The sequence below is a fragment of the Ahaetulla prasina genome, chromosome 7 (genome assembly GCF_028640845.1).
Source record: "Ahaetulla prasina isolate Xishuangbanna chromosome 7, ASM2864084v1, whole genome shotgun sequence".
NCBI lineage: Eukaryota > Metazoa > Chordata > Lepidosauria > Squamata > Colubridae > Ahaetulla > Ahaetulla prasina.
In genome coordinates, this window is record NC_080545.1 from 31,005,597 (window position 1) to 31,030,151 (window position 24,555).

The following is a 24,555-nucleotide window of genomic DNA, read 5'->3' on the forward strand; positions in this document are numbered from 1 at the left end:
TATAAAGATATTATTTTTTTTTAAGTAAAAAGTTCCAGCATTTTAAAATGCCTATCCAAAACAATGCCTGTCCAATTTAAAAATTCAATTTTCTGTATTTTTAAACGTTTTTGCCTCTCTCCCTTTGATACTTTTTCCTTCAATTTTGAAATTCTTCTCAAAATGTTAAATTGTTGCTTTTAAAAATAGCAGTAACTCTCTCTTTTCCTGGATATTCTTTTGGGGTTGAGTTTTAAATAAAAATGATTCTTCTCATCCAGTTCCAGACACTATTCATCAAGTCTGCTCCAATACAGTTCTTAGATGTTTCTCAGCTGTCCCAGCTTCGTGGCAGCCATCTTTACGCTGCCTCTTCTCACCATGGCATAGAGGGGAAAAAGCCCAGGGTTTAGCAGGAGAGTTGCAATCTCTCCCGCAAGCTCTCAGGGCACCTCTCCTTAGCTTCACCACCCTACAAGGCAGCTTTGGCTTCTTTTGGAGCTCACAAACAGGGAGAACTCAGCACAGAGGATGCGGAGACCCGTTCCCTGTGTCTGATGTTGCCGTGACGTCAGCTGGAAGTCTCTGATTGAGACAATACTTTGAAGTCCCCAAAGTGTTGGGGAGGATTCAAATTCAAGCTAATTGTCCAGGTTTTCCACTATTTCAACATCAATGCTTCTACCTATCAATCTATCATTTCATGGAAATACAGTATAGTACATATTCCTTTTTACATGAGCTGATCATGTAATAATTAATTATTTATCAAAATTTGATACTGCCCATCTCCAGAGAGAGAACATTTTTCCCCATTGGAATACACTATTAATTGCAACACTATTCCCGGGCTACCAAAATTCTACAAATAACTTTGAAATGTCTCATTGGCACCTTGGCTTCAAATTATTTGATTTTGGCTGGTAGGAAAATTTAAAACCATGACTGCTCAATAAATTTCTATTTGCAATAGCCACTGTAGTAAGTTTGTAACCTACATTATTAACCATAATAAGCAGTTAGATATCTGCTCAAATTTTATGAAGGCATATGGATTTTTCATATGTTTTCTGTCTTTATTATGACTTGAAAGCTGTCCCTACTTCAACGGGGCAAGAAATGCAGCTGAAGTAAAGATCTTATTCCGTCATGCAAATCTTTATGCACATCCTCCATTCAGAAAATTCTGGGCTGGTAAATAAGCAATCAGCTCTTCAGTGGGCCTCAATCTTAAACAGAATAGCCTTTTTATTAAGTAAAACTAGATACAGAGTGATGTTTGATTGTCTAAAAATTGGTAGAGCACATATAATCATAAAAGCACAGAGTAATGGCATCTTGGAATGCTCAGTTTTATTATTCCAAAAGCCCAGACAAGATAGTGCTACTCTGACTTTATTCTACTCATAATAATTTCTTATTTTGAATACAAAGAAGTATAGGTAGTCCTTAATTTACAAATAGTTCATCTGAAGTTAGCCCAAAATTTCTGTTGTTAAGTGAGACATTTGTTAAGTGAGTTTTGCCCCATTTTATGACCTTTCTTGCCACAGCTGTTAAGTGAGTCATTGCAGTTGATAAGTTAGTAACAGGATTGTTAAGTGAATCTGGCTTCCCCATTGATTTTGCTTGTAAAAAGATTGAAAAAGGGGATCACATGACTTTTCTTTCCCAGGTTAGGCATCTTTGAGATGGTGAATCTGGCCACTTGGCACCTCTGGTTCCTGTCAATTCCTGTTCCTGTTCCTCCCTTTCCCCTTACACCCCTCTTCACCCCACCTGCATAATTTCCCTAACTTCCTCCGCTCCCTCCCTCTGTTTATGGCAGGATGCCAGCAAGCTTAGTAATGCATAGCAAAGATAGCAGAGCTGACATATGTGTCTAATGAATTGCAAAGAAAAGTAACCATGAAAATAAAAAGGATAAATAGATAAAAGTCAGGTAGTAAAACATTTGAAAACATTTTAAATACTTATTAACTAAGTTAAGGTGACCAGTTAAAGTTATAATTTTCATAGCAACTTAGACTCTTGCTCTAACACTACTGGCATAATAACATAGCAGCTTGAATTTAAAGCTTAACCAAGTGTAAAATAACAAGCTGGACTTGGTTACAAATCTTTCAGGGTGGAATGTTCCCATTCAGCATTTCAGACAGTCATAGCATGCAATATTCATGATATCCATTTGCTACACTTCTCCACCCATTTGGCATTCTGATATTGCTATCACTAAAAATTAGCCTATTCATTTGCACTTATCACCAATTTTTTGGAATTTTTAAAAATCTTCTCAGACACATAAGAACTTCTTAATCACTCCCCCTTGATTCCAGATCTATCACCTAAATTAATTATTGTGTAGGGGATGATATACACCAAAGAAAGGTGGAATTAACACCAGCAGCTATGGGACACTCTGATCATTGCATGATTCATCCTGTACCTGCTTACAGGCAAAGACTTAAAACCACAAAACCAACAATTAAATCAGTGAAGACCTGGACTGAGGAGGTAAAGTTAAAGCTACAGGCCTGCCTTGACTGCACTGATTGGAATGTTTCTGAAAGTACCTCTGCAGACTTAGAAGAACTCATAGATACTGTAACATTATATGTCAGCTTCTGTAAAAACCTATGTGTACCGACAAGGAATTTGTGAATATACAGTAACAACAAACCTTGGTTCATAGCTAAACTTAAGCAGCTACATCGTTCCAAAGAGACAGCCTACAGAAAAGGTGATAAAATGCTGTGCAATGCTATGCTCCCTTGTATTAACAAGGGAGATCAGGGCAGCAAAAAGAAGCTACTCTAAAAAGATAAAGAATAAGTTCTCAATAAATGAACCAGCAAACATGTGGAAAACTCTTAAAAATATCACCGATTATGCCAAACCTCCCCCCCCAGGCTGAAGAAAATCATGAAAGGCAACTACAGCCACCTCTCTCCATAACCTCCATCTCAATCAGATTAACAATAGCCAAGCCTCCTACAACTGACCCTATCTCAGACACACCAACAGCCAAACCTCCTACAACTGACCTGATCCCATTGGGTTCAAATAGGGGTGGGTTCTATTTTTTTTTACTACTGGTTCTGTGGGCGTGGCTTATTTGTGGGTGTGACTTGATGATCATGTGACAGTGGGCGTGACTTGATGGTCATGTGACTGGATAGACGTGGTCAACTCAATGTCACTCACATCAAGAGGTGCCTCGCCTGGCCCCTACCCTCCCAGCCATTCCTTGTCACACTCAGCCTCAACATATCTAAATGTTGTTCACCTTTTTTCAACATTATCTACATACTATAAATCCACTTTCATGGTCCACTGAAAGGAGGAAATGGCTCACATGCGTTGCCCAAGAGTGTGATAGGCAACAGGCTTTTAAGGGGCTGCCAGAAAGAAGGAGGGGCAATGTATTTTCCAAAGCACCAGAAGGCAAAAGAAGAAGCAATGGATGGAAACTGAACAAAGAAAGAAGCAACCTAAAACTAAGGAGAAACTTCCTGATAGTGTGAACCAATATAGATTCAGAAATATTTCAGTCATAATTTCACATATGAAATAACCATTCATGTGATACAACCTGCATATTGTTCAAAACAATCATTAGTATTACGGCTGATGTTTGACAGCGAGCCTAAAAGTCAAAGATTACAAGAGTGCTTCTTTCTCTGTATGTAAACAAAACATCACATACCAGGAATAGCATATTAAGATGGACTTATGCAGTGGTGGGTTTCAAAATGTTTTACTACTGGTTCTGTGGGTGTGGTTTGGTGGGCGTGGCATGCCAGGCATGAAAGGGGAAGGATACTACAAAATCCCCATTCCCTCCCATTCTTCTTCTTTGCCAAGTGATCTCTGGCTGAGAAGCGAGTCCCGATTTTTTCTTATAGCCAATCAGTTGGAAGGCTTCTTGACTTCTCAATTTAAAGCGACGGTGTCTTGTTTTTCCCCCCTCTTCTTTGTTAAGTGAGCCCTGATTTTTTCCTTCTAGCGATCAGCTGGAAGTTGGGAGGCAGCGAATAGATTGGGGGCGGCCAGGCAGAGGTGGTATTTACTAGTTCTCCAAACTACTCAAAATTTTTACTATTGGTTTGCAAGAACCGAGGAGCACTGGTAGCAACCCACCACTGGTTCACAACCCCTAGTGATCACAGAAAAGGAAGTGCAAGACCTATTTCACAGGCAAAAGCCAGGAAAAGCTCCAGACCCAGACAAGAGAACGCCTTCTTGCTTAAAAGTTTGTGCTGACCAATTGGCCCCGATCTTCACCTGTATCTTCAATAAATCGTTAGAAATGTGCTATGTTCCTTCTTGCTTCAAATGCTCTACTATCATCCCAGTGCCGAAGAAGCCTACCATAAAGGAACTGAACGAATACAGACCAGTTGCTCTAACATCTGTAGTTATGAAAATCTTTGAAAGGCTAGTGCTGTCGCACTTGAAAACCATCACAGATCTGCTGTTAGACCCCCTGCAAATTGCATACCAAGCAAATAGATCAACAATGATGCTGTTAATATGGCTCTGCACTACATCCTTCAACATCTTGAATCGCCAAAGACCTACGCAAGGGTCCTCTTTGTAGACTTTAGTTCAGCATTCAACACCATCATTCCAGACATTCTTCTAACCAAGCTAGCAGTACCTGAACACACTTATAAATGGATCATAAGCTTCCTAACAGACAGGAAGCAGCAGGTGAAGCTAAGCAGAATCACATTAGATACCAGATACAATTAGCATAGGGGCCTGACAAGGCTGTGTGCTCTCCCCATTTCTCTTCTCTCTATATACCAATGACTGCATCTCAAATGATCCATCTGTTAAACTACTGAAGTTCGCAGATGACACAACAGTGATCAGTTTCATTCGAGACAATGATGAATCTGCATACAGACAGGAAGTTGAACAACTAGCCTCATGGTGTGACCAGAACAATCTGGAACTGAGCATACTCAAAATCATAGAAATGTCGGTGGACTTTAGAAGAAACCCTCCCATACTACCACCACTTACAATACTAGACAACACAATATCAGCAGTAGAGACCTTCACATTTCTAGGTTCTACCATATCTCACAATCTAAAATGGACACCCAACATCAAAAACGTCATCAAAAAAGCACAACAAAGAATATTCTTTCTGCACCAACTCAGAAAGCTGAAACTGCCCAAGGAGCTGATGATACAGTTTTACAGAGGAATTATTGAGTCTGTCATCTCCACCTCTACAACTATCTGGTTTGGTTCTGCAACCAAACAAGACAGACACAGACTTCACAGGATAATTAGAACTGCAGAAAAAAACAATTGCTACAAACCTGCCTTCCATTGAGGACCTGTATACTGCACGAGTCAGAAAGAGGGCTATGAAAATATTTACAGACCCCTCGCATCCTGGACATAAAATGTTTCAACTCCTACTCTCAAAACGACGCTATAGAGCACACCAGAGCAACTAGACACAAGAACAGTTTTTCCCCCGAACACCATCACTCTGCTAAACAAATAATTCCCTCAACACTGTCAAATTAGTTACTAAGTCTGCATTACTATTAATCTTCTCATCGTTCCTATCCCCCACCTCCTCCCACTTATGACTGTATGACTGTAACCTTGTTGCTGGTATCCTTAAGATTTATATTGACTGTTTCCCTATGACTATCATTAAATGTTGTACCTTATGATTCTTAACGAACGTATGTTTTCTTTTATGTACATCGAGAGAATATGCACCAAGACAAATTCCTTGTGTGTCCAATCACACTTGGCCAATAAAGAATTCTCTTCTCTTCTCTTCTCTTCTCTTCTCTTCTCTTCTCTTCTCTTCTCTTCTCTTCTCTTATTTGTGTATCTCCAAAAATCACATAGATACTAGTTGAAAAATCTAACATTGGGGTTTTGATCCACTCTATAACAGTAGTCACGAACTGGTGGGCTGTGGACCACTGGTGGTCTGCGAGAAAATCTTGGTGGTCCGCAGAAAAATTATTTGTATTTTTTATATTGCACTAAATCAGGGGTCCTCATGGTCCCTGGGCAGGATACATGCAATGAATGGTTGTGAGAGAGTCTCTGCCTTTGGGGTCTTTTTGTGTGGGTCAGGAGGGGCAGACATTCTGACTTGGGGTCTGCTTCAGCCTCCTGGTATGGGGCTTTAGGCAAAGACTAGAAGGAAGTGCTGCTGGTGGCAAAGAGCCAGAGGGCCTTGTTCCAATGAGACTGCCTCATGGCCTGGAACTGGCTCTCCATCTCAGCCTGCTGAGCCTCCAGGTGCCGGTACCTGGCCTTGTATTCCCGCAGGTCTTTTCTCTGCTTGGAAAGCTTATGCTCGTGGTCCTCAGGGAGGTGCTTCTGCTGAGCCTCCTTGGTCATATCCAATTTGAACTGAGCCAGCTGTTTTGCCAACTCTTTCTCATGGTGGCTGCTTAGCTCCAACAACTGCTTCCTGTTGGGGCCCTAAGGAGCCTGCGGAGGCAAGGAATGGTTGGGAGTGGCACGTAGAGGCTAATGAGGTGCCCCTTCACGTGAGTGATATCAAGTTGGCCACGCTTACCCAGTCACATGACAACCTAGCCACTCCCATCCAGCTGGTCATTAGGTAGATCATATTAGTAATCCACAGGATTTAAAATTATGAATTTAGTGGTCCCTGAGGTCCAAAAGGTTGGGGACCCCTGCTCTATAAGGTTTAAATTCAACCCCAAAACTGACAGCAAAAAATAATGGCAACTAAAGGAATTTAGATACAGAATACATGATTGCTGGACTTTCTTGTATATGGCAAAGCAGGGGTGAAATGTAAAATTTGTTACTACCGGTTCTGTGAGTGTGGCTTTGTGGGGTGGGTAATGTGACTGGGTGGGCATGGCCAACTTTCTTTTTTTAACTTTTAAAAACATTTTTTTACAACCTCTTCTGCCAAAGAGCTTGTAGAAAACATGCTTTTAAAGGGTTCTGATGATCAGGCAACTCAGCTGGGATCGCCAGAGGAAAAAAAGCTTTTAAAGAATTCTGACAATCCCAGCTGAGCCGCATGATCATCAGAGGCCTTTTTTTTAACTTTTAAAAGCATTTGTTCGGCAGAAGAAAAAATGCTTTTAAAAGTTAAAAAATATATCTAATGATTGCGTGACTCAGCTAGGGCAGGGGGCAGGGATTTTTGGTACCGGTTCTCCGAACCACCCGCCATCGTTACCGGATCGGGTGATCCGGTCTAAACCGGGAGCATTTCACCCCTGTGGTAAAGACTTAATTTAGTCAAGCTCATTGCTTCTTTGACACAACTCAGTATGGAAGTATCCATGTTCTTATGGATTTTTTTTCTGATTTCCCAATCTAATCCATATTCCTGTGATTTTCTCCTCCTCTCTCATCTACTAACCAAGCCCAACCCAGTTTATTTTTCAACTACAGCCAAGGTCAAATAGACATTCCCAATGCACTTTAAGGTATATTGTATATTTGTAAATTAAAATCATAGATTCCTTTCTCACCCAAATGGGGGTTATGTGTCTCCCACAATCACAGGTCTTCTATAAGATGCATTGGAGTCTGAAGGTTCTGTTCAGTACGTTGGCTATTCCTAGCATTGCACTATTCTATACAAGAGCTCTCATGTTGTCCCTAGGATTGTTAGAGCCATTCTTCCAGCTTAGCAATCCTATCCTCAAATGCTCCTACCACCACCCAGGCCACTTTGCCCTTTACTCTTCTCAAGTTCCTCTTTTAGAATCTGGTACTCTCCAGCTTCTCATACTCCTTTTTTTGTGATGTTGCTGTCACTTGGCACTGCCACATCTATCACCACAGCTATCTTCTTGTCTTTGTTTACTACCATGATGTCTGCTTGATTGACCAGTATCTGCCTGTCCATTTAGATCTGAAAGTTCCAGAGGATCTTAACCCTCAATTCTTCATGATCTTCTGTGGAATCTCCCATCTGGGCTTAGAAGGGTTTAGACAATACATTGTACAGATGTTCCTGTACACAATGCCAAATACTTGGTTGTGTCATTCAGTGTATGTTGTTCCTGCCTGCATCTTACATCCTGCCACTATATGTTGGATTCTCTCTAGGCCTCTCTGTATAGTCTGCACCTTGCATCCTGTCTACTGATCCCTGCTTCTCTGGGTCTAGTGCTTAGTGCCTGTTCCTATGCTACTATAATGAGTGTCTCAGTGCTGTCTTTTAGCTAGCTCAAGACAAGAGAATCTGGAATTATACACATACAATTTAAATTTGTAGGATCTATGAAGATAGATAGAGATAATATCTTGGCTATCTCTCCTGGGCTATCCCTTCACTGAAGCATAAAAATATATTTCCTATACTTTCTCCTTCTTATAATTGATTTTTTTCTACAGATTTTCACAGTCAGGACAGAGGATCTTGACATATGACAAGACGTTTTAAACTTTTTGGCCCACCAGAATTTTGGCCCAGACACAATGTCATTCAAGCCTTCAAGGTCCATTTGAAGGATCTTGAAATGAGAAATAAAATAAAATATATGGGGAAGAATAGGGGAGGAAGTGATAGACAAGTAGAATTTATTGCATTGCACTAGTATATGATTTCAGTAGTATATGTTGGCATTTAAAGGATGTCTTCCTGAAACACCGGGCTGCTGTCAGTCGCTTGACAGTAATAGGGCTGTTACTACTCAGGAAGCTCAGAAGAAACAAGAGTGTTATATAGGTAAAAGAAGGAAAACAAGTTCCACCTCTTCTTTTCACTATTTAGTAACCAAATACTCTTTATGGGAATGATACAAGCTCCAGTGTAAATAGGGCATTGTCTTAACTCTTATTTGCTTTATAACTTTTTTCCCTTTTAAACATTTCCTCCCTTAATCAATGTCTTTGGTTCTGTTTGTTTTAACATTTCTCAACTTCCTATATCAGTAAAATACAGAAGGATTTCTTTGTTTTCTGTGAACTTGTCTCAAGACGTTTACAATCTCTGTCTTTAGGTACAATGTTTACCTACCTACCCCATGTAGGGCTATAACATTCCAATAATATGCTAAGCAGCAAACTTTCTGTAATTATCATAATTGAGAGTCTTGATAAAATGTACAAATAGGCTTGAAAGAGAAATAGGTGTGCTAATATTATTGAGCGTGAAATTTGTTCTCCAGGAATTTCTCTAAAGTGTCCTACAGTAATAGTTGAAAAAGTATGCTGAGTAGTTACATCAACCTTTGTCCTTCTTGAAGAAACTCCCTTATCTATGCTTGAAATTAGGAATAATAGAACAACATTTTACTCAGGCTTTAAAATAGCTTTTCCAAACTTTGCTTATGTGCTGGTGCTGCACTTCTCAGAATTCTGGGAATTACACTTCAAGCATATCTGGAATATGCTAGGTTGGAAAAGCTAGTGTAAACTGAATTTTACAGATCTGCTGCTTGCTCCATAAATTGAAGAAAGATTGGTACTTCCCAGCAGTGATATTCCTAAATCTATGTAATTCATGTCACAGGTAAAAAATAAAGACTTCATTTGCAGCTGAAAGGCTTGGCAAGGTTATTCAGCACAAGTAATCTTGCATACATACCATTGCATGTGCCAGAATGCTATCAACATTATCATTTTCCAACTATTATATTCAGCAACTACACTTTTGAAATACACTACTTCCAAAACTGGTGTGGAGAATCAAAAGAAAGACCATCCAAACCAAGTAACACCGGATCATTGGTTAGAGTTAGAACATACTTTTACATATACGATATATTATATAAAAGACTTCTAAAGAAGAGCAATGCTCTTTCTACATAACCATCAGTTAAAATATCTGCAGCATATTTGCACCACTACGTGAAAGTCCTTGTGTCTATGATGGCTCTTCAAGAAACGAAAAATAGGAAAAAAAGTCCATCATATTAACTAATGGAAGAGTGGGAAGAACAACATTCCACCTAGTGTTCTGAAATTCACCTATCTTATTTTCCTACTGTGTTTTCTTGCATTGTAAAAAAAAAGTGGGGGGGAGGAGGTTACTGTGGAAGCAGGTTGCAAATATATCTCTTACAGTAGTTCTGATTTCAGACAACATGAGGGAATCAAAGACTCGGGAGAGATAAGAATTTTCATCAGTTGCTAATGCTGTAATTCTTCAGAAGTGCCCTCAGCCTAGATGTATGGAACTGCAGAGTATTAGGAGTATATGGGAGAGCCAAGATTACATCAGTTTAAAGTGCAATAAAAAACTTTCAGCACCAGTGGAGAGCAATAATCATTCCTGTAAGAGTTTCTATCTGTGCTTTCTTTTGCAGAAAGGTCCCTATCGCGTAATCATTTTTCTGTCAACAGCTACATTCCCTGTGAGGTAATCTGTTGGAGTCCTCATCTTAGGCACAGCACAAATAATCAGTGGGTGAGCTAAAGTCAAAAATAGAAGGGGATGCACATTATCAATAGGCAATCTCTTTCTTTTGTTTCTGATATTCTTTTCTTTTCCTGTTCAAGAAGCAGTTTGCTAGGATGGATAAATAGCTCTTACCAGAAGACTGGAGTGATCTCTTGCAGGTAGCTTTTAAATTAGGCCATCATCATTTTTTTTAAATATGTGGGGGTCACTGTTAAGTACAACACCTATAAGGATTTTATTCTATCAAGCTAAAGTATTCATTTTGGGACAAAAACTAATTAACCACAACCTACTTTGAAGTGTAGGAATTTAGCACCTACCCCCCTCCTACAAGAATGAAATATTTTAGAAAATATTTAAAAAGGCAGAATATATTTCCCTGGATGAGAAATGGAAAAACATGTTTTAAAGACAAAGCAGCTCCCTGCAACTTCCTGACTCCCCCCCACCTTTATCAATGGGCCATCTGCATCATAATAGAACCCATCTAGCAACTGAAACTCACCACATGGCACCTGGGAAGATTACATCAGCCAGCAAGGCTAGCTAAGACCCCCACCCCCTGGGAGTCTGACAGCCAATCAGGATACTCTTCCTGTGCCCCAGAAAGTTCAAAGCTCAGAAAAAGCATAAAGCCAGGGAGCACACAGGATCTCGGCCCTTTTCTGTTCAGGAACTCAAGCCATGTGATCCTGACCACCATTAAACCATCTTTCCAAGCAGCCTCCATGTTTCCAGTGTCTTTGTCCTCACTTGGAACTGAACCCAGATGGATATTTCTTCCAACAATTGGCGACCCAGATGGGACTCCAAGCTAACCTAACCAATGGACCTGGCCCAGGTAAGCCTCCCTTGCTAGCAGCAGACCCATTGAGTCTGTGGGTAAGTTTTCCTGGACCTTGGCCACTTGGAACTAGGTTTTAAAGGGGTTTTGAGTATTGAGCTCAAAGACTTCTTGGAAAGAAGGTAAGTACCTCTAAATTTTAATTTTAAAGCATGGAAAAGCATGGGAAATATGTGTATGCCTGCATGTGTGTGAATGAGAGAGCCCTTCTCCCAATCACAGCTGGATCTTGCTTCCTCTGTGCATTTCCTAACCACAGAAAGACCAAAAGTCTGGAGAGCATGGGGGTTTTGCCAGAGCACAGGACCTTCTGTTAGGGAAGGAGGAAGTTTGTGTGGGGGATTCCACCTAAGGAAACAGTCTGATTCCACCTCTTTGAGCAACCTCTAGCCGCACCTCTACCTACTGCTAGCTCCACCGAGCCGTGACCGGTAGGCTAGAGAAAGCAAGGGGGGGAAGCCAAACATGGAACTTTGTGTTTTCAAGGAACGGAAGCTGAGTGAAAGGAAAAGAAGTGTGAAGGGGAAGAAAAAGAAATATATATGAACTATCGGTGTATCTAAAAAGGAAAGCAAAGCCTAAAGTGGTGCATGTGGAGTGAGAGGAGGTGCTCGTACCTGCTGTAGGGGCAGCAAGGTCCTCCGGGATCACTATTTTTTTTATTGGTGATCTTCAAATAAGAGTTCCCTTAAGGAAGGGGCCCATACTTCGACAGAAGGGAGTCGGAGTCCTTCGCGGATACCTTTTTTTTCCAAAACTGCGGGAGTACCCGGCTATGACAAAGTGAGCCTCACATTCCGAGGATCATGGGAAGCGTAAGCTCGAGGGTAGAGGGAAATCCCCTGAGAGACATGCTTGGGGCCTGGGACGCCAGGCAGGTGCCAGTGTTGACTGGCATGCGAGAATAGAAATTGAAGAAATTGTGTAAAAAAATGGGCTTTGCTAAGAGATAACACCAGGAAGACAAATTTGGCTAAATAAAGGTACTTAAAAGGGAAATATATAAATAGGAATGTTTGGGTTTTTGTTTGTTTTGTTTGCTTGTTTGTCTCTTTCTCTGTCTTCTATTGAACCACGTGGTCTGTCTGTTAAGATTTGTGCCTTCCCTAATTTAACTGAGATTTATGGCGGGAATGATCAGTGTGTGTGTAAATCTCAGTTTTGTTTTCCTCTCTTTGTCCTCCTTGTTTTCTATGTGTGTATGTCTGTCTTTGTGGACCCTCGAGGTAATTGTAACTAAAATGTATCTGATCTCTAGAGACAAGAATTTTAAATTGTTAGGGAAAAACAAAAACAAAAAGTTGAAGCAATGAAAATGGGGAAGAGAGAGAGAGAAAAAAGGAAAGAGCCTTTTTCCTGTCTTTGTCCGGCCAACAAAACAGTAAAAAGGACTTTTCATCCTATTTCTGTTTTTTTTTCTCCTTCCCTCTCTTTATCTTAAAGTAACAACTCAAGTTTATAAGGAAATGTTTTAAGTTCACTTACAAGAGAAAAAAAAATCAGTCTTGCATTTACTGTGTGTTTAAATGATTTTACCTGTTCATCCTCTTCCTGAAGTATGTGAAGTTTTTTTCTTTCTCATCAGTTGTGTCTCCATTTTGCTGAAACTGCATTATCTTTTAGTAACTGCAATACTGATGTGTTGTTTCTTTTCAAACTCTGCCTGCAAGATATCTACCCCGCCCCATCTCTAATCCTGTTACAATGCCTTTCCTGAGAAGATTACCCACAAAAGTGGGGAGGAGATCCTGTTCTAATGTCTTTCAGCCCTGAAAAGATGACTCTGCAACTGTGGAAGCAGAGCACATGGTTCCAGATGCTGCCCCCAGAGGAGACCTTCCATTTGTTGGAGCCAAGAATTGAGTTTGAATCCAGCCCCCACTGAAAGTCATCACAGCAACCAGAATGGAGCAGACCTTCCAAGCCTGACTGACCAGCCTTTTACCAAGCATGCTACCCAGCAGACATGAAAAAAGGACCCTGAGATGTACAAGTAAAGACTAAAAGACTCTTTTCAATCCCCAGAAGACAACTGGAAAGACTATGGGGGAGGGTGGAAAATTCATTGTAAGGTTTTCTGTCTTGTCTCCTTTATATTGTAATCAGTCTAAAGTACTCTTGTAAGGATTGTATTTGAGTGGCTACCACAGCAAGTTCTGAACACCTTAGATTTATGTCTGGTTGGAGGGAAATATGTCCAAAATGTTTGTATTGCCTGTATTGTAAAAGTAGCTGCATACACAGGCACACACAGAGACACACACCATTCAGAATTAGTCTATTCCCTTCACTTATCTCCACACAAGACTTCTCCTAAGTTGATTTTGCTCTGTGGAACTAAAAGCCCAAGGAGTCAGATCTCCCTGCTAATTCCATGGGGGAGGGGCATCCCCCTCAGGCAATTCCTCACTTGAAGAGATAGCAGAAAAAGTGATATCCAAAACCCAAGCCCTGACTATGACTCACAAATGATGCTGCCCAGTTGCCCAGTAAAGCAAGATATGTTGCACTGGTGGTCTCATGAGTAGAAGTCCCAGGGCTCATTGTGTGTAATTAAAAAAGAAAAAAGAAAGGAAAAAGCCTGGATTGCACACTGATTAACCTCAATTTGGACTAAAATAAATCTGGATGCACTAAAGTAAGAGCTAGGGCAGGTTCAGTAACCAACCCTTGGAAATGGGCAGCCTGTAATTTAAAGGAAAACCATGGCTGTGAAAATTTTGGGATGTGTGCTTGCTTGAAACCTGACTGGAAGCTCACAGAAAGTGATATCTAACAGCTGAAATTAATTAGCATAGAAAATTGGATACTGTAAAATTCTTACCAGAACTTTTCCCCTGGCTGCTAGACCTTCATGGTTGAAAGCTTTTGGGAGTCACTGAAGGGATCTTTTTTCTGTTGTCTCTATCAATGGCTTCTTTGCATCAGAAAAATTAATAGCACCCATCAAACCTCCCTGATTTGATCAATTTTAATTTTTGCCAAGAGCATGTTTCAAAACTCACATATTTTGAAAAAAAAAAAAAAAGTAGGGATTGTAGGAATTTAGCACCTATCCCCCTCCTACAAGAATGAAATATTTTAGAAAATATTTAAAAAGGCAGAATATATTTCCCTGGATGAGAAATGGAGAAACATGTTTTAAAGACAAAGCAGCTCCCTGCAACTTCCTGACTCCCCCCCACCTTTATCAATGGGCCATCTGCATCATAATAGAACCCATCTAGCAACTGAAACTCACCACATGGCACCTGGGAAGATTACATCAGCCAGCAAGGCTAGCTAAGACCCCCACCCCCTGGGAGTCTGACAGCCAATCAGGATACTCTTCCTGTGTCCCAGAAAGTTCAAAGCTCAGAAAAAGCATAAAGCCAGGGAGCACACAGGATCTCGGCCCTTTTCTGTTCAGGAACTCAAGCCATGTGATCCTGACCACCATTAAACCATCTTTCCAAGCACCCTCCATGTTTCCAGTGTCTTTGTCCCCACTTGGAACTGAACCCAGATGCATATTCCTTCCAACAGAAGCATATGCAGAAGAATTATATTTATATGGATGGATTTTTAAATATCTTAAATGATAATGCATCATTTCTCAAATCCATAATTCACATATCTATTTGTTTCAGTCTAGATTGGTTAATGTAACATACAGGGCTAATTACAAAAATAGTAAAAGCTATAGAGAAAAACAGGCGACTAAATGCCTTGGAAGTATTTATATCAAGCTTCTTCAGATAAGAGCTGTCTTGCAGTGCTCAGCAAGACATCTTTTTAAAATTATTCCATTATCCTCCATCTATTGCAGGTCTAAAGAAAAAAATCCAAGAAGATTCTTTAATTAATAGATGCTTTAAATACTGGCATGTTTCACACATAGTAGCTTGAGCAGCTGTGAGCAAGAGCCTTTAAAAAATGTTTAATATAGAGAATTGGTAGGGATAAATTGGTGCCAGGGAATTATGCTAAACCATTTACACATCATACTAAATCAGATTTTTTTTTACTACCGTATGATTTATTACAAGTTACAATTGGATAGGTTCACACAATGTAAGTTTCCTTTGAATCAAGCTTGACTCCTGCTGCCTTCTTAGACACATACCATGCAATTCTCTTAGCAACAATACTGAAATATTTTGTTACTGTACTTCTTCAAGATATTTATTAATTTTACTTCCCAGCCTAATCGATAAGCCTTTGATTTATTAGTGACTTATTATCCAATTTTTCTGAACATTCTGAGCTCAGTTAAGATTGATCACAAAAGATATCACCTAACTTGCATCCTAACATGGTAAACTATAAAACATGGTTTACAAACCTCAGTAGTTGGGTTCACATAATTTACAAACCAAGTCCAAATAAAGAGATCAGTAGTGTGAATCCTGTCTCAATATCTCTAAGTCAAATTTTCATTGGGTTGATTGGCTTAAATGCTAAATAAAGTTACAAATATCACTATCTTCTGAGCATTTGCATAGGCATTAACATGTAATTGGAATGACTTGTATTGATTATATATATTACTGGCCTCACAATAACATCACATTAAATTCATTTTTTCAAGTGCCATACCAAGCTCAGTATATTTCAATCAAGCATTTATGGATCAGTAGAAAATCTCATGCAGATGCTATATGAAAATAAGGCTGCTGAGGATTACAGATGATGGACTGAAACAGATGGCATTTCAATTCTTTTCAACTGCATAATATTCTATGAAAAGAATTCTCTATCCAACTATTTCTATACAGGAGAACAGAAATGGTTACTCAAAGTTCTGGCTACCAGCATCCTTATCGCCTTTTACTTTAGTTACTTTGATCAATAAGCACGTAAAATAAAATCAAGTAAACATAATATTTTATTGTGTTCATATTCAGTGAAAACTTTCAGTTATAATAATATAGGACAGAATCATTGGGGTTTCACTTGAAATCCCATGATTCTAATAGCAATTTTAATGAGCATCATTCAATCAGAAAGGCTAGAAAGAACATTTTGGCACCTTAATTCTGCCAGAGTTCAGTATCTACAAAGCTATACATACATTACACAGACTTTTTTCCAAGCAAAATGTTATTTTCCTTCAGTAACAAAGTACCAAAGACTATATAACTAAACTAATATATGAGGATATAATGCTAAAACACTAGAGTTATAATGTGTTTTTCTAGGAGCAAAACATGTTCAATGTGAAGAGTAATAATAACAGGTAAACTTTCATAAAGCTTGTATGTACATGATATTCTCACAACACTTAACCACAAGTATAATTTTTACCTCCAAAGCTGCCAATTATTTGCATTGTGTTATAGAGGAATAGTCCAATGAAAATATCTTCTGGTGAAAGACTTTTTGTCTGTGTATAAAATTATACAGATAGGAATATATATATTCGTAGGTTTTCACGGGTATAGATATGTAGGTCTTGGCGTATTCGGGTCTTTTCCCATGTAAGGTTGAAAGTATCTAGGCGACATTTCGACAAGGTAACACTCATCATCTTCAGGCTGCTGCTTTCAGCTTCGTGCTTGTGCGAGCAAAGCGTGGTCGGAGCTGCTGTCTCTCTATAAATACTGGTGGGGAGGTGTGGAGTGCTGGCTTTGTTGCTGTAAGCGGGTTGGTTGGCTATGTTGTTACATCTTGGTTGGTTGATGGAGTTGATGTTTGCAGATTATTCAGCTGTTTCGTAGCATCCTGTGTGGGTGTGGTCCTAGGTGTGTGCCCATTAGTCTTAATGACCTGGGAAATGGTCCTAGCTGTGTGCCCATTAGACTAGCCCTAATCAACAAACAAGTCCCAGCCACAAAAACTGACTCAGGATGTCACAGCACTAGAGCTCAAGATATTGCAGCACAGCCCATTACCCAGCTTGTTAAGACTAATCTGGCAACCTGGGAGGCTTCTGGACCTCTGCTTTTAAAAGATAGTGTTAATAATATTACTTCCCAAGATTAAGATACCATAACTGGGCTGCAGTGTGAGAGATAGTGCCCTCAGAAGATGAACTGGTTTTAATGGACTACAGTGAACTGGAAGTTTCCCAGGAATGAGAGACCATACACCAGAAAGGGAGGTGGTCAGACAAGAGGCAGTCCAGTCCAGAGATAGATAAGAGACAGAGGAAGAGAGTAACAATAGTCGCTCCTAGAATCTACCAGGGTATATATTAGGGGTGAAATGCTCCCGGTTTGGACCGGATCGCCCCATCCGGTAGCGATGGCGGTGGGTGGTTTGGAGAACTGGTGGCAAAAATCTATGCCCCCCCCCAACCCCAGCTGAACTGCGCGATCATCAGAGGGGTTTTTAAAAACTTTTAAAAGCATTTTTTCTTTGGCTGAAAAATTGCTTTTAAATTTTTTTTTAAAAAAGTTGGCCACGCCCACCCAGTCACATTAAAAAAAACCAAGCCACTCCCACCAAGCAGGTAGTAACAAATTTTACATTTCGCCCCTGGTATATATGTTAGGGTTAGAGTAGTATAGGTTTAGTCTGGCAAGAATCTGTCTATTGTGTGTAAGTTAAATAAAGAATTGAACTCTTACTGAATTGCTCTTCATCATGCTTCAGCTCAACCTGATATGGAAGATGTGGCATGATCACTAGACAGTAACAAATAGAAAATTCTTGCTGTTTGCTGTTATTCCCAATGTTTGCAATTTAAAAATGATATTTCTACACCAAATACCAGAAATGTATGATGCTCTGGACTGAACCTCTTCCTTCAAATCTCTTTATGCATAGAGAAAACTAAAGCTCTTATTGGTGCCTCTCTTTGGCATACATGCTTATTCTTTTCCCCATACAAAAAGATTTTAAAAACCTGGAGTAATACTATTATTCAGTTGACCTGAGTAGCACTTCAATTAAACATAGGGGTTTTTTGCTACCATCTAATAGACCTATGGATTTTTGTTGCCAATTCTGAAATTATGGTGGGAAAAATGTATGAAAGGAAAAACCGTAGCTTTTTGTCTTCAATCTTACATTCAAGAAAAAGTACATTTTTTCTTACATCTCTTATATTTGAAAAATTAAAATGGGGAAACTTAAAAAAAAAGAAAGAAACTGTTCAAGATCACTACCTTATCCTACATTTAAATGTAATTGACCACACCAAAATAGAATAGAATAGAATAGAATAGAATTTTTATTGGCCAAGTGTGATTGGACACACAAGGAATTTGTCTTGGTGCAAGAATCCAAATTGCTGAAATGTTAAAGAAATCTTTAAATTTTATTTTTTTAATTATATGCTCCTTAAGTTCTACATACTAGTTCTGGAAATTTGAATTAATACATTGCCTTAAGTTCTGTATTGTTATAATAAACTATTAATGAATATCTTTTCTTTTAAGTACACTGAGAGCATATGCACCAAGACAAATTCCTTGTGTGTCCAATCACACTTGGCCAATAAAAAAAAATATATTCTATTCTAGTATGATATTGAGAGAGAGGTCAGCAAAGGTCAATAAAATTTAATTTATTTCTCCTGTTTATTTTAGTAAAAATGAAGGAAGAAGGCTTTCATTGCTTTAAATAAATACTATAGTATTGCAGAAGGAAATACCAATTCAGTCATATCAGTACTTTGATTTTATTTGAATCAATGTGAAATTGCATTATGAATTTAAATTCCAATATCTTTGAGCCCATAGAGTTAAAAAAAGATTGTATATAAAATTAAATGGGTATCAGTTAAATATTAATTTTAAATTCATAACTATTAATTTGGAAATTACCCAACCTACTACTGTGTTTTGAAACCAGTTTTTAAAAAGTATAATATGGATAAGTAAAATAATGGCCTTCAAAAAGATATCCCCAAAACATGCTTGTAAATAACTGTGAAATCAAAAGAAGTCAACTGCCATTTTCATTTTCTAGTAATTTAGAAGTTGAAATAAGGAAGGAAAAATTACAAGAGATAGATTTGTTCTCTCCTACGCAAACAAGGCTACTTAGCGGACTAGTTTTTCATACTTCATACTGGTTTTATCCAGCTTACCTGTAGCCCATCTGTGATGGAAAAAAACTTGTTTAATATAAACAAGAAAAGCTGCACAGAATGGGGGGTTTGGGCTAGAGTTCTGTATCATCCAATCTTAGCAGGCCAAGTTGTGAATCAAAGATAAAAATGAGGATAGTTGGTTGCCACCTAGTTGTTAATATTGTTACATAACAATTGCTAATGATTATGAAGATGATGGACTATCAGGGTAATATTGTAAAAGAATTTAATATATTACATATTAGGCTGCATTTTTTTAAAAAAAAATCATGTATATATGAAAATAATCAAGCCACACATGATATAAAGTTTATTACGTAAATTCATTATTTGTACTCTTTTAATGTTTACATATTTTAATTGGTTGCATAGCAAAAATAAAGTTAACAAAAGAGGAATTGTAGACTATAAACATACTTCATCCATTAGTATTAGCCTCTCTATGGAAGGAGTGTTCCTGATTTAGATCACCTGGCTTAGAACAATAATATATGTTTGTTGTTATCCAAGAAGTGCTCTTAATTGAAGTTTTACTGCTCAGTGATCTATGAAAATATTTACAGAGCCTTCTTATAAGTATAACTTACTCAGAAGTAAATACCAAGTGAGTACCCTGTATTAGCCAATTATTGCCAATTACAATTATATTGCTCATTGGTTAACAATTCTAGAAAAGAGATAAGGTATAACCCAAGTATGTGAAGTAATGAGAAACTGGATGTTAGTCAAACAATCAATAATTAAAGTAGTATAAATTGACTTAAGAAGAATAGCTGTGGTGATTATCTCTTGTCCTATGAACAGAATGGAACTCATGCTAAGCAACCATTTTTCTGATGATAAATACTTTCCTTTAGAGATAATCTGTTGAGGGACTTAGCAGCAGATAGAGTGAAACAAAGCAATGGGCAGTATCACTCATAAATGGAGGCGACACAAAAAAGCCTTTCCCCTCTTCTATTAATCTCTTTCTAAATCACACATAGGATAGGGATGAAGGAACCACTTAGCTTTTGAACGTGGGCAAAAGTCTCTGGGAATTGAGGCCAAGGATGCAGATTGCCCACTCCCACTTCGTCTTTTTCATCTTATAAAATCTGCCTTAGACAATTAGATAGCTCTCTAAATGTGATTAGCATTATTTTCTGCCAAGAGCAGTGGCCCCCAACTTTTTGGGTACCAGGGACCGGTTCCGTGGAGAGAGATTTTTCCGTGGACTGGAAGGGGGTGTGGTTTTGTGTGCTGCCCATATCCCGCAGGTGGGGCTTCACTTGTTTGCATGGCTCGGTTTCCGGCATGCTGAGGCCCGGTGCTGATCCAAAGACCAGGGGTTGGGGACCCCTGGCCTAGAGCATTATTTGTATGTTTCTATGCATGTATTAAAAAAAACCTCTGAGTTCTGCAGGAAGTAATTGAATAATATGGCAATATCAGCAGGAAAGCTTAAATTTTCAAACCTTAGGGTATTTAGATCTGATAAACCTTAGGACATATGTCACTGGTATGGTACTTTTCAGCAAATCTAAACTGTGCTGTCAAAATATTGTTCTTGATAAATTTTGGTGGCTTGACCTGTTCCGAAATACACAAAGGGGGAAATGGGGCTGGTGTATTTGGCCCATGGACTGCCCATTTCTGTTTTAGAAGATGTATATCTTCTCGTCCTGACTTAGAAGAAGTATGCCTTGTGTGCTTCACATGGGAGGAAATTCATTATTCCAGATAATGCTTTGCCATATACCTTTTTCTGTATTTAGATATACTGTACATATACACATATACAGTATATCTAAACAAATAAATTAAAAGACTTCATCATTTCATAATGATGAACCAACTGTAACTGCACCAACTAAATTCTTGTCAAACAGAGAGAAAAATTCAATTTTATTTGCTCATTTTTCCAATCTTCCGATTTCTGCATCAGGGTTAATACTTTTCTAAATCAATAAAAAAGTTCGTTTTCATTTCCCCTCGTACAAACTTTTCTAAATATATGCATTTTGTGCAAGTTATGCTTTCTAATATAATACACTTCTACATAGTACTTTTAGTACTTGCATGCACATTTACTAATTACATGTTTTTTAAAAAAATATTCCACAGGATTGCTGAAATTCAGACTATGAAGAAGTAAAATGTTGAAAGCTGGATACTAAGTCATATATTGGTCAAAAATGGAAAATTTATTAACATCACATTAGCATATCTTTCTTTTTTTGTCCTTAAGATAATTCAGCATACCTGCTATATATTCATAACAATTGAATGTCTTTCTTCCATTCTGTTTGCATATAGTGGAAGAGAAGATGTGGGAGAGGGTTAAATCAAGAAGTTGTGGCAGAGGGTTAAATATTCTCCATCTTAAACTATATCCCAATATACATATTAAGAAGATATTTTAGCTATATTTAATCTATTGTTCATAAAGCAAAAAGCAAGATCAATTATCTCTTCCCTTCAATGTGGCTGTGTAGAGTAGATATCCCAACTTTGTGGGTACAGAATTATAGACAATAGCCTATAGATTATAGTTGTTTTAAATTAATAAAATTGTTACCGGTTAAGTGTGTCCTTATGTCACTTTCTGTATCTTTTCTACCTACAGAAAATCCCTACCTTGAACCTGATATCTATGGACAGACCAGATATTTCTTAGCAGATCAAAATGAAGCAAAGCTGTCTTTGTCTCTGCACTTACATGCAAAGAAGAAAGCTGAAAATGACTAAAAATTATCTGAATGTAATAAGAGCCTGTTGTTTCAACCCAGAATCTCATCCAACCCAGTATCAATGAAACCTATAGGCAGCTTTAAAAGCATTTTAAGTAACGTACTGTCTCCCATATAAAATGTAGCATATAGTTATCTTAGCCTTATTGTGTTTCTTCAATCCTGTTTTAAAATGATGTACAGTATGCAAATCCAAAATGATGTATGCAAACCCAAAGTGATGTATGGACATCAACTCTTAAATTAAAAGGGTAATATACAATTGTGTTTTGCCCATCCTGAATCCATGTTTCTGGATAAATGAAAATCACATACTTCTCTCTTTCTCCATCATATAGTCTATACAGTTTGTGTTGGTTCTGAAAACAGGCATGGAAGACTAAAGGGGGTACCCAGTATTGCATGGGCCATCATTTTTATTTATTTGCCTGTTACATTTATATCCTGCCTTTTCAATCATGAACTCAAATAATACACATAATACTTCATACTATTTCCTTTATAAATCTGTGATATAGGTTGGGCTAAAGAGAATGACTTCCCATAGATAATCTAGAGCACTTCCAAGACTGACAGTAAGTTAGAAGGTGGGTCTCTCAGTGACAGTCCAAGACCTTAAACACCAGACCACAATGTCTCCTCCCCTCTGAAGATTATGGTCTTGATGAAATTCAGCAGATCTGATTTTAGTTACAGCATAAATTATAGGGAAAACCCCAGCACTCCACCTTTGGCTTTATGATATAAGAAAACTATAATGGAAGCTAGCATATTATTGAGAAATATGGTAATTTATTAATAAACCCTAGTTAATAATTGTTATTATATAATTCTTCATTAGTTGTATTAGTTGCATTCAACATTGATTACTCTGAGCTCACGTTTTTTAAAGGCTTAGCAGTATCTCCTAGAGGCTATTGCCCGCTTCTCCCTGGACAGTGTTAGGAACTTTAACTACACAGTTGCTTATAAATCCTGCTTCACGAGCAAACCATCCTCAGGAAGAGTTTTCTCCCCCACCCCCACGCTTTCTCTCCCATCGGAAGGCGGCACGAGGGCATTTTGCCTGCCAAAGGTTACTTGAGTGATCTGCTTTAAATCGATTTCCCTGGCTTCGGGGCGAAATTTATAAGCCTCGCAGCTGAGATGAGGAAGCGTTGGCGGGGATTCAAAGGAGCGCTCTGTGACCGGCGCGGGGACAAAAGTGTACAAAGGAGGGGGAAAAAGTACAGAGGGCGGGCGGGGGGGGGAGTCCTCCTCCTCCTCCTCTCCCTCCTGGAACTACCCAGCATTTCCCTTTTCCTTTGCCAACTGTTTTCAGGGCTAATTACTGGCATCTCAGGCAGCTGTGCGCGATGGTATTTGCGCGAGAGAAATCCAAGCAGGAGAGGACGGGAGGGGGCCTCCCTGCAGGGCTTTCCATTTGACTCCAATCATTAATACCCTCGGGCTACAGGATGGTTACGAACGATTTACAGCAGGAGGAGAACAACCATAAGAGCACCCTTTTCCCAATCAAAATAAGCGCTGTCCTGAGGCTCGCCTCTCCCACCGTCCTTCCAACCTCCTGAAAGGACATGCCGATTTCTACGCGCAAACGGCACCCTCCGGCAGGCGCTCAGAGCTCAGCCTCGCACTCCCGTTCCCGGCCAACTATCCGCTTTCGCTGGTTTGCATTTCTCTCCCTCCCTCCCACCCACCCAGCCAGTAGCACGTGCGGCCCGGCGGCTCACCTGAAAAACAGTTTGGAGAAAACGTTCGCCTTCTCCAGAGGGGATCTCTGCATGGCTCCCCACCGGCGGGGCTGCTGGGCGCAGCAAGCGAAGGAAAAAGGAGGGACGGGTTTCCTTTAGCTAACCGCGCCGTTGAGAGTCTCGCCTTCCCCCCATAAAAGCGGGACAAACCACAGTTTGCACCGCTGTCTCCTACCTTATCCGACTCGGAGGTCACCGCCTCCCTCTTTCTCCTGCCCCTCACCCCGCCTCTGCAAGTCGGCCCGGCTTCATAAGCCGGCCCTCCGCTTCACGCCCGGGACAACGCAAACGCCCCGCTCTCGTCGCGCGCTCCAAAAGGCGCTCCTAGCGCAAGGTGCTTCTCTCCACCCTTACTCCGCGCGAAGAAGCCGCTGTTCCCTCGTCCGTCTTCCTCCGTCTTTCCTTTCAGCCTTGCTTAGCGTTCACCGCAGCCTCGAAAGAGGAATCGGATTCCCTGAACGTTTCCGCCGGTGGTTGCTTCCCTCCGCGGGATAGCTGGCAGCCCGCCGTCTTCAGAAAGCGCCTCGTTTCAGATTAAACGAGGCTTCCTGGAGTTGTGCTGCAAACAGGACTGGGATCTCGGCCGTGTACTAAATATCAAGACTTTGACTAAAACTTGTCCAGCAGTAGCAATAAAGAACGTATCCCCGATTGGAGATGGCGCGGCGTCTTCCTAGACGCGCTTATGCGCCTGGCACCTGGGTTTTTTTCATGAAGTTTCAAGTGCCACCCTTTCTCGCTTAGCGGCTGGATTTTGAATTTACTGGAGCATTAGCGCGTTATGCTATGTTGAGCTAGTGTTAATTTTGGCTTTTTGTTTTAAAAAACTGTTA

General features: G+C 39.5%; 1 protein-coding gene across 1 annotated transcript in view; it reads right to left on the bottom strand.

The window, feature by feature from the left end:
- Positions 1–23,798, bottom strand: part of CFTR (CF transmembrane conductance regulator) — a 147,601-nt gene extending 123,803 nt beyond the window's left edge. The window contains exon 1 of the mRNA XM_058191460.1: positions 23,702–23,798. Coding sequence (XP_058047443.1) covers positions 23,702–23,754 — 53 coding nt within the window. The 5' untranslated portion in view covers positions 23,755–23,798. The remainder of the gene's footprint in view (positions 1–23,701) is intronic.
- Positions 23,799–24,555: the final 757 nt, after the last annotated feature.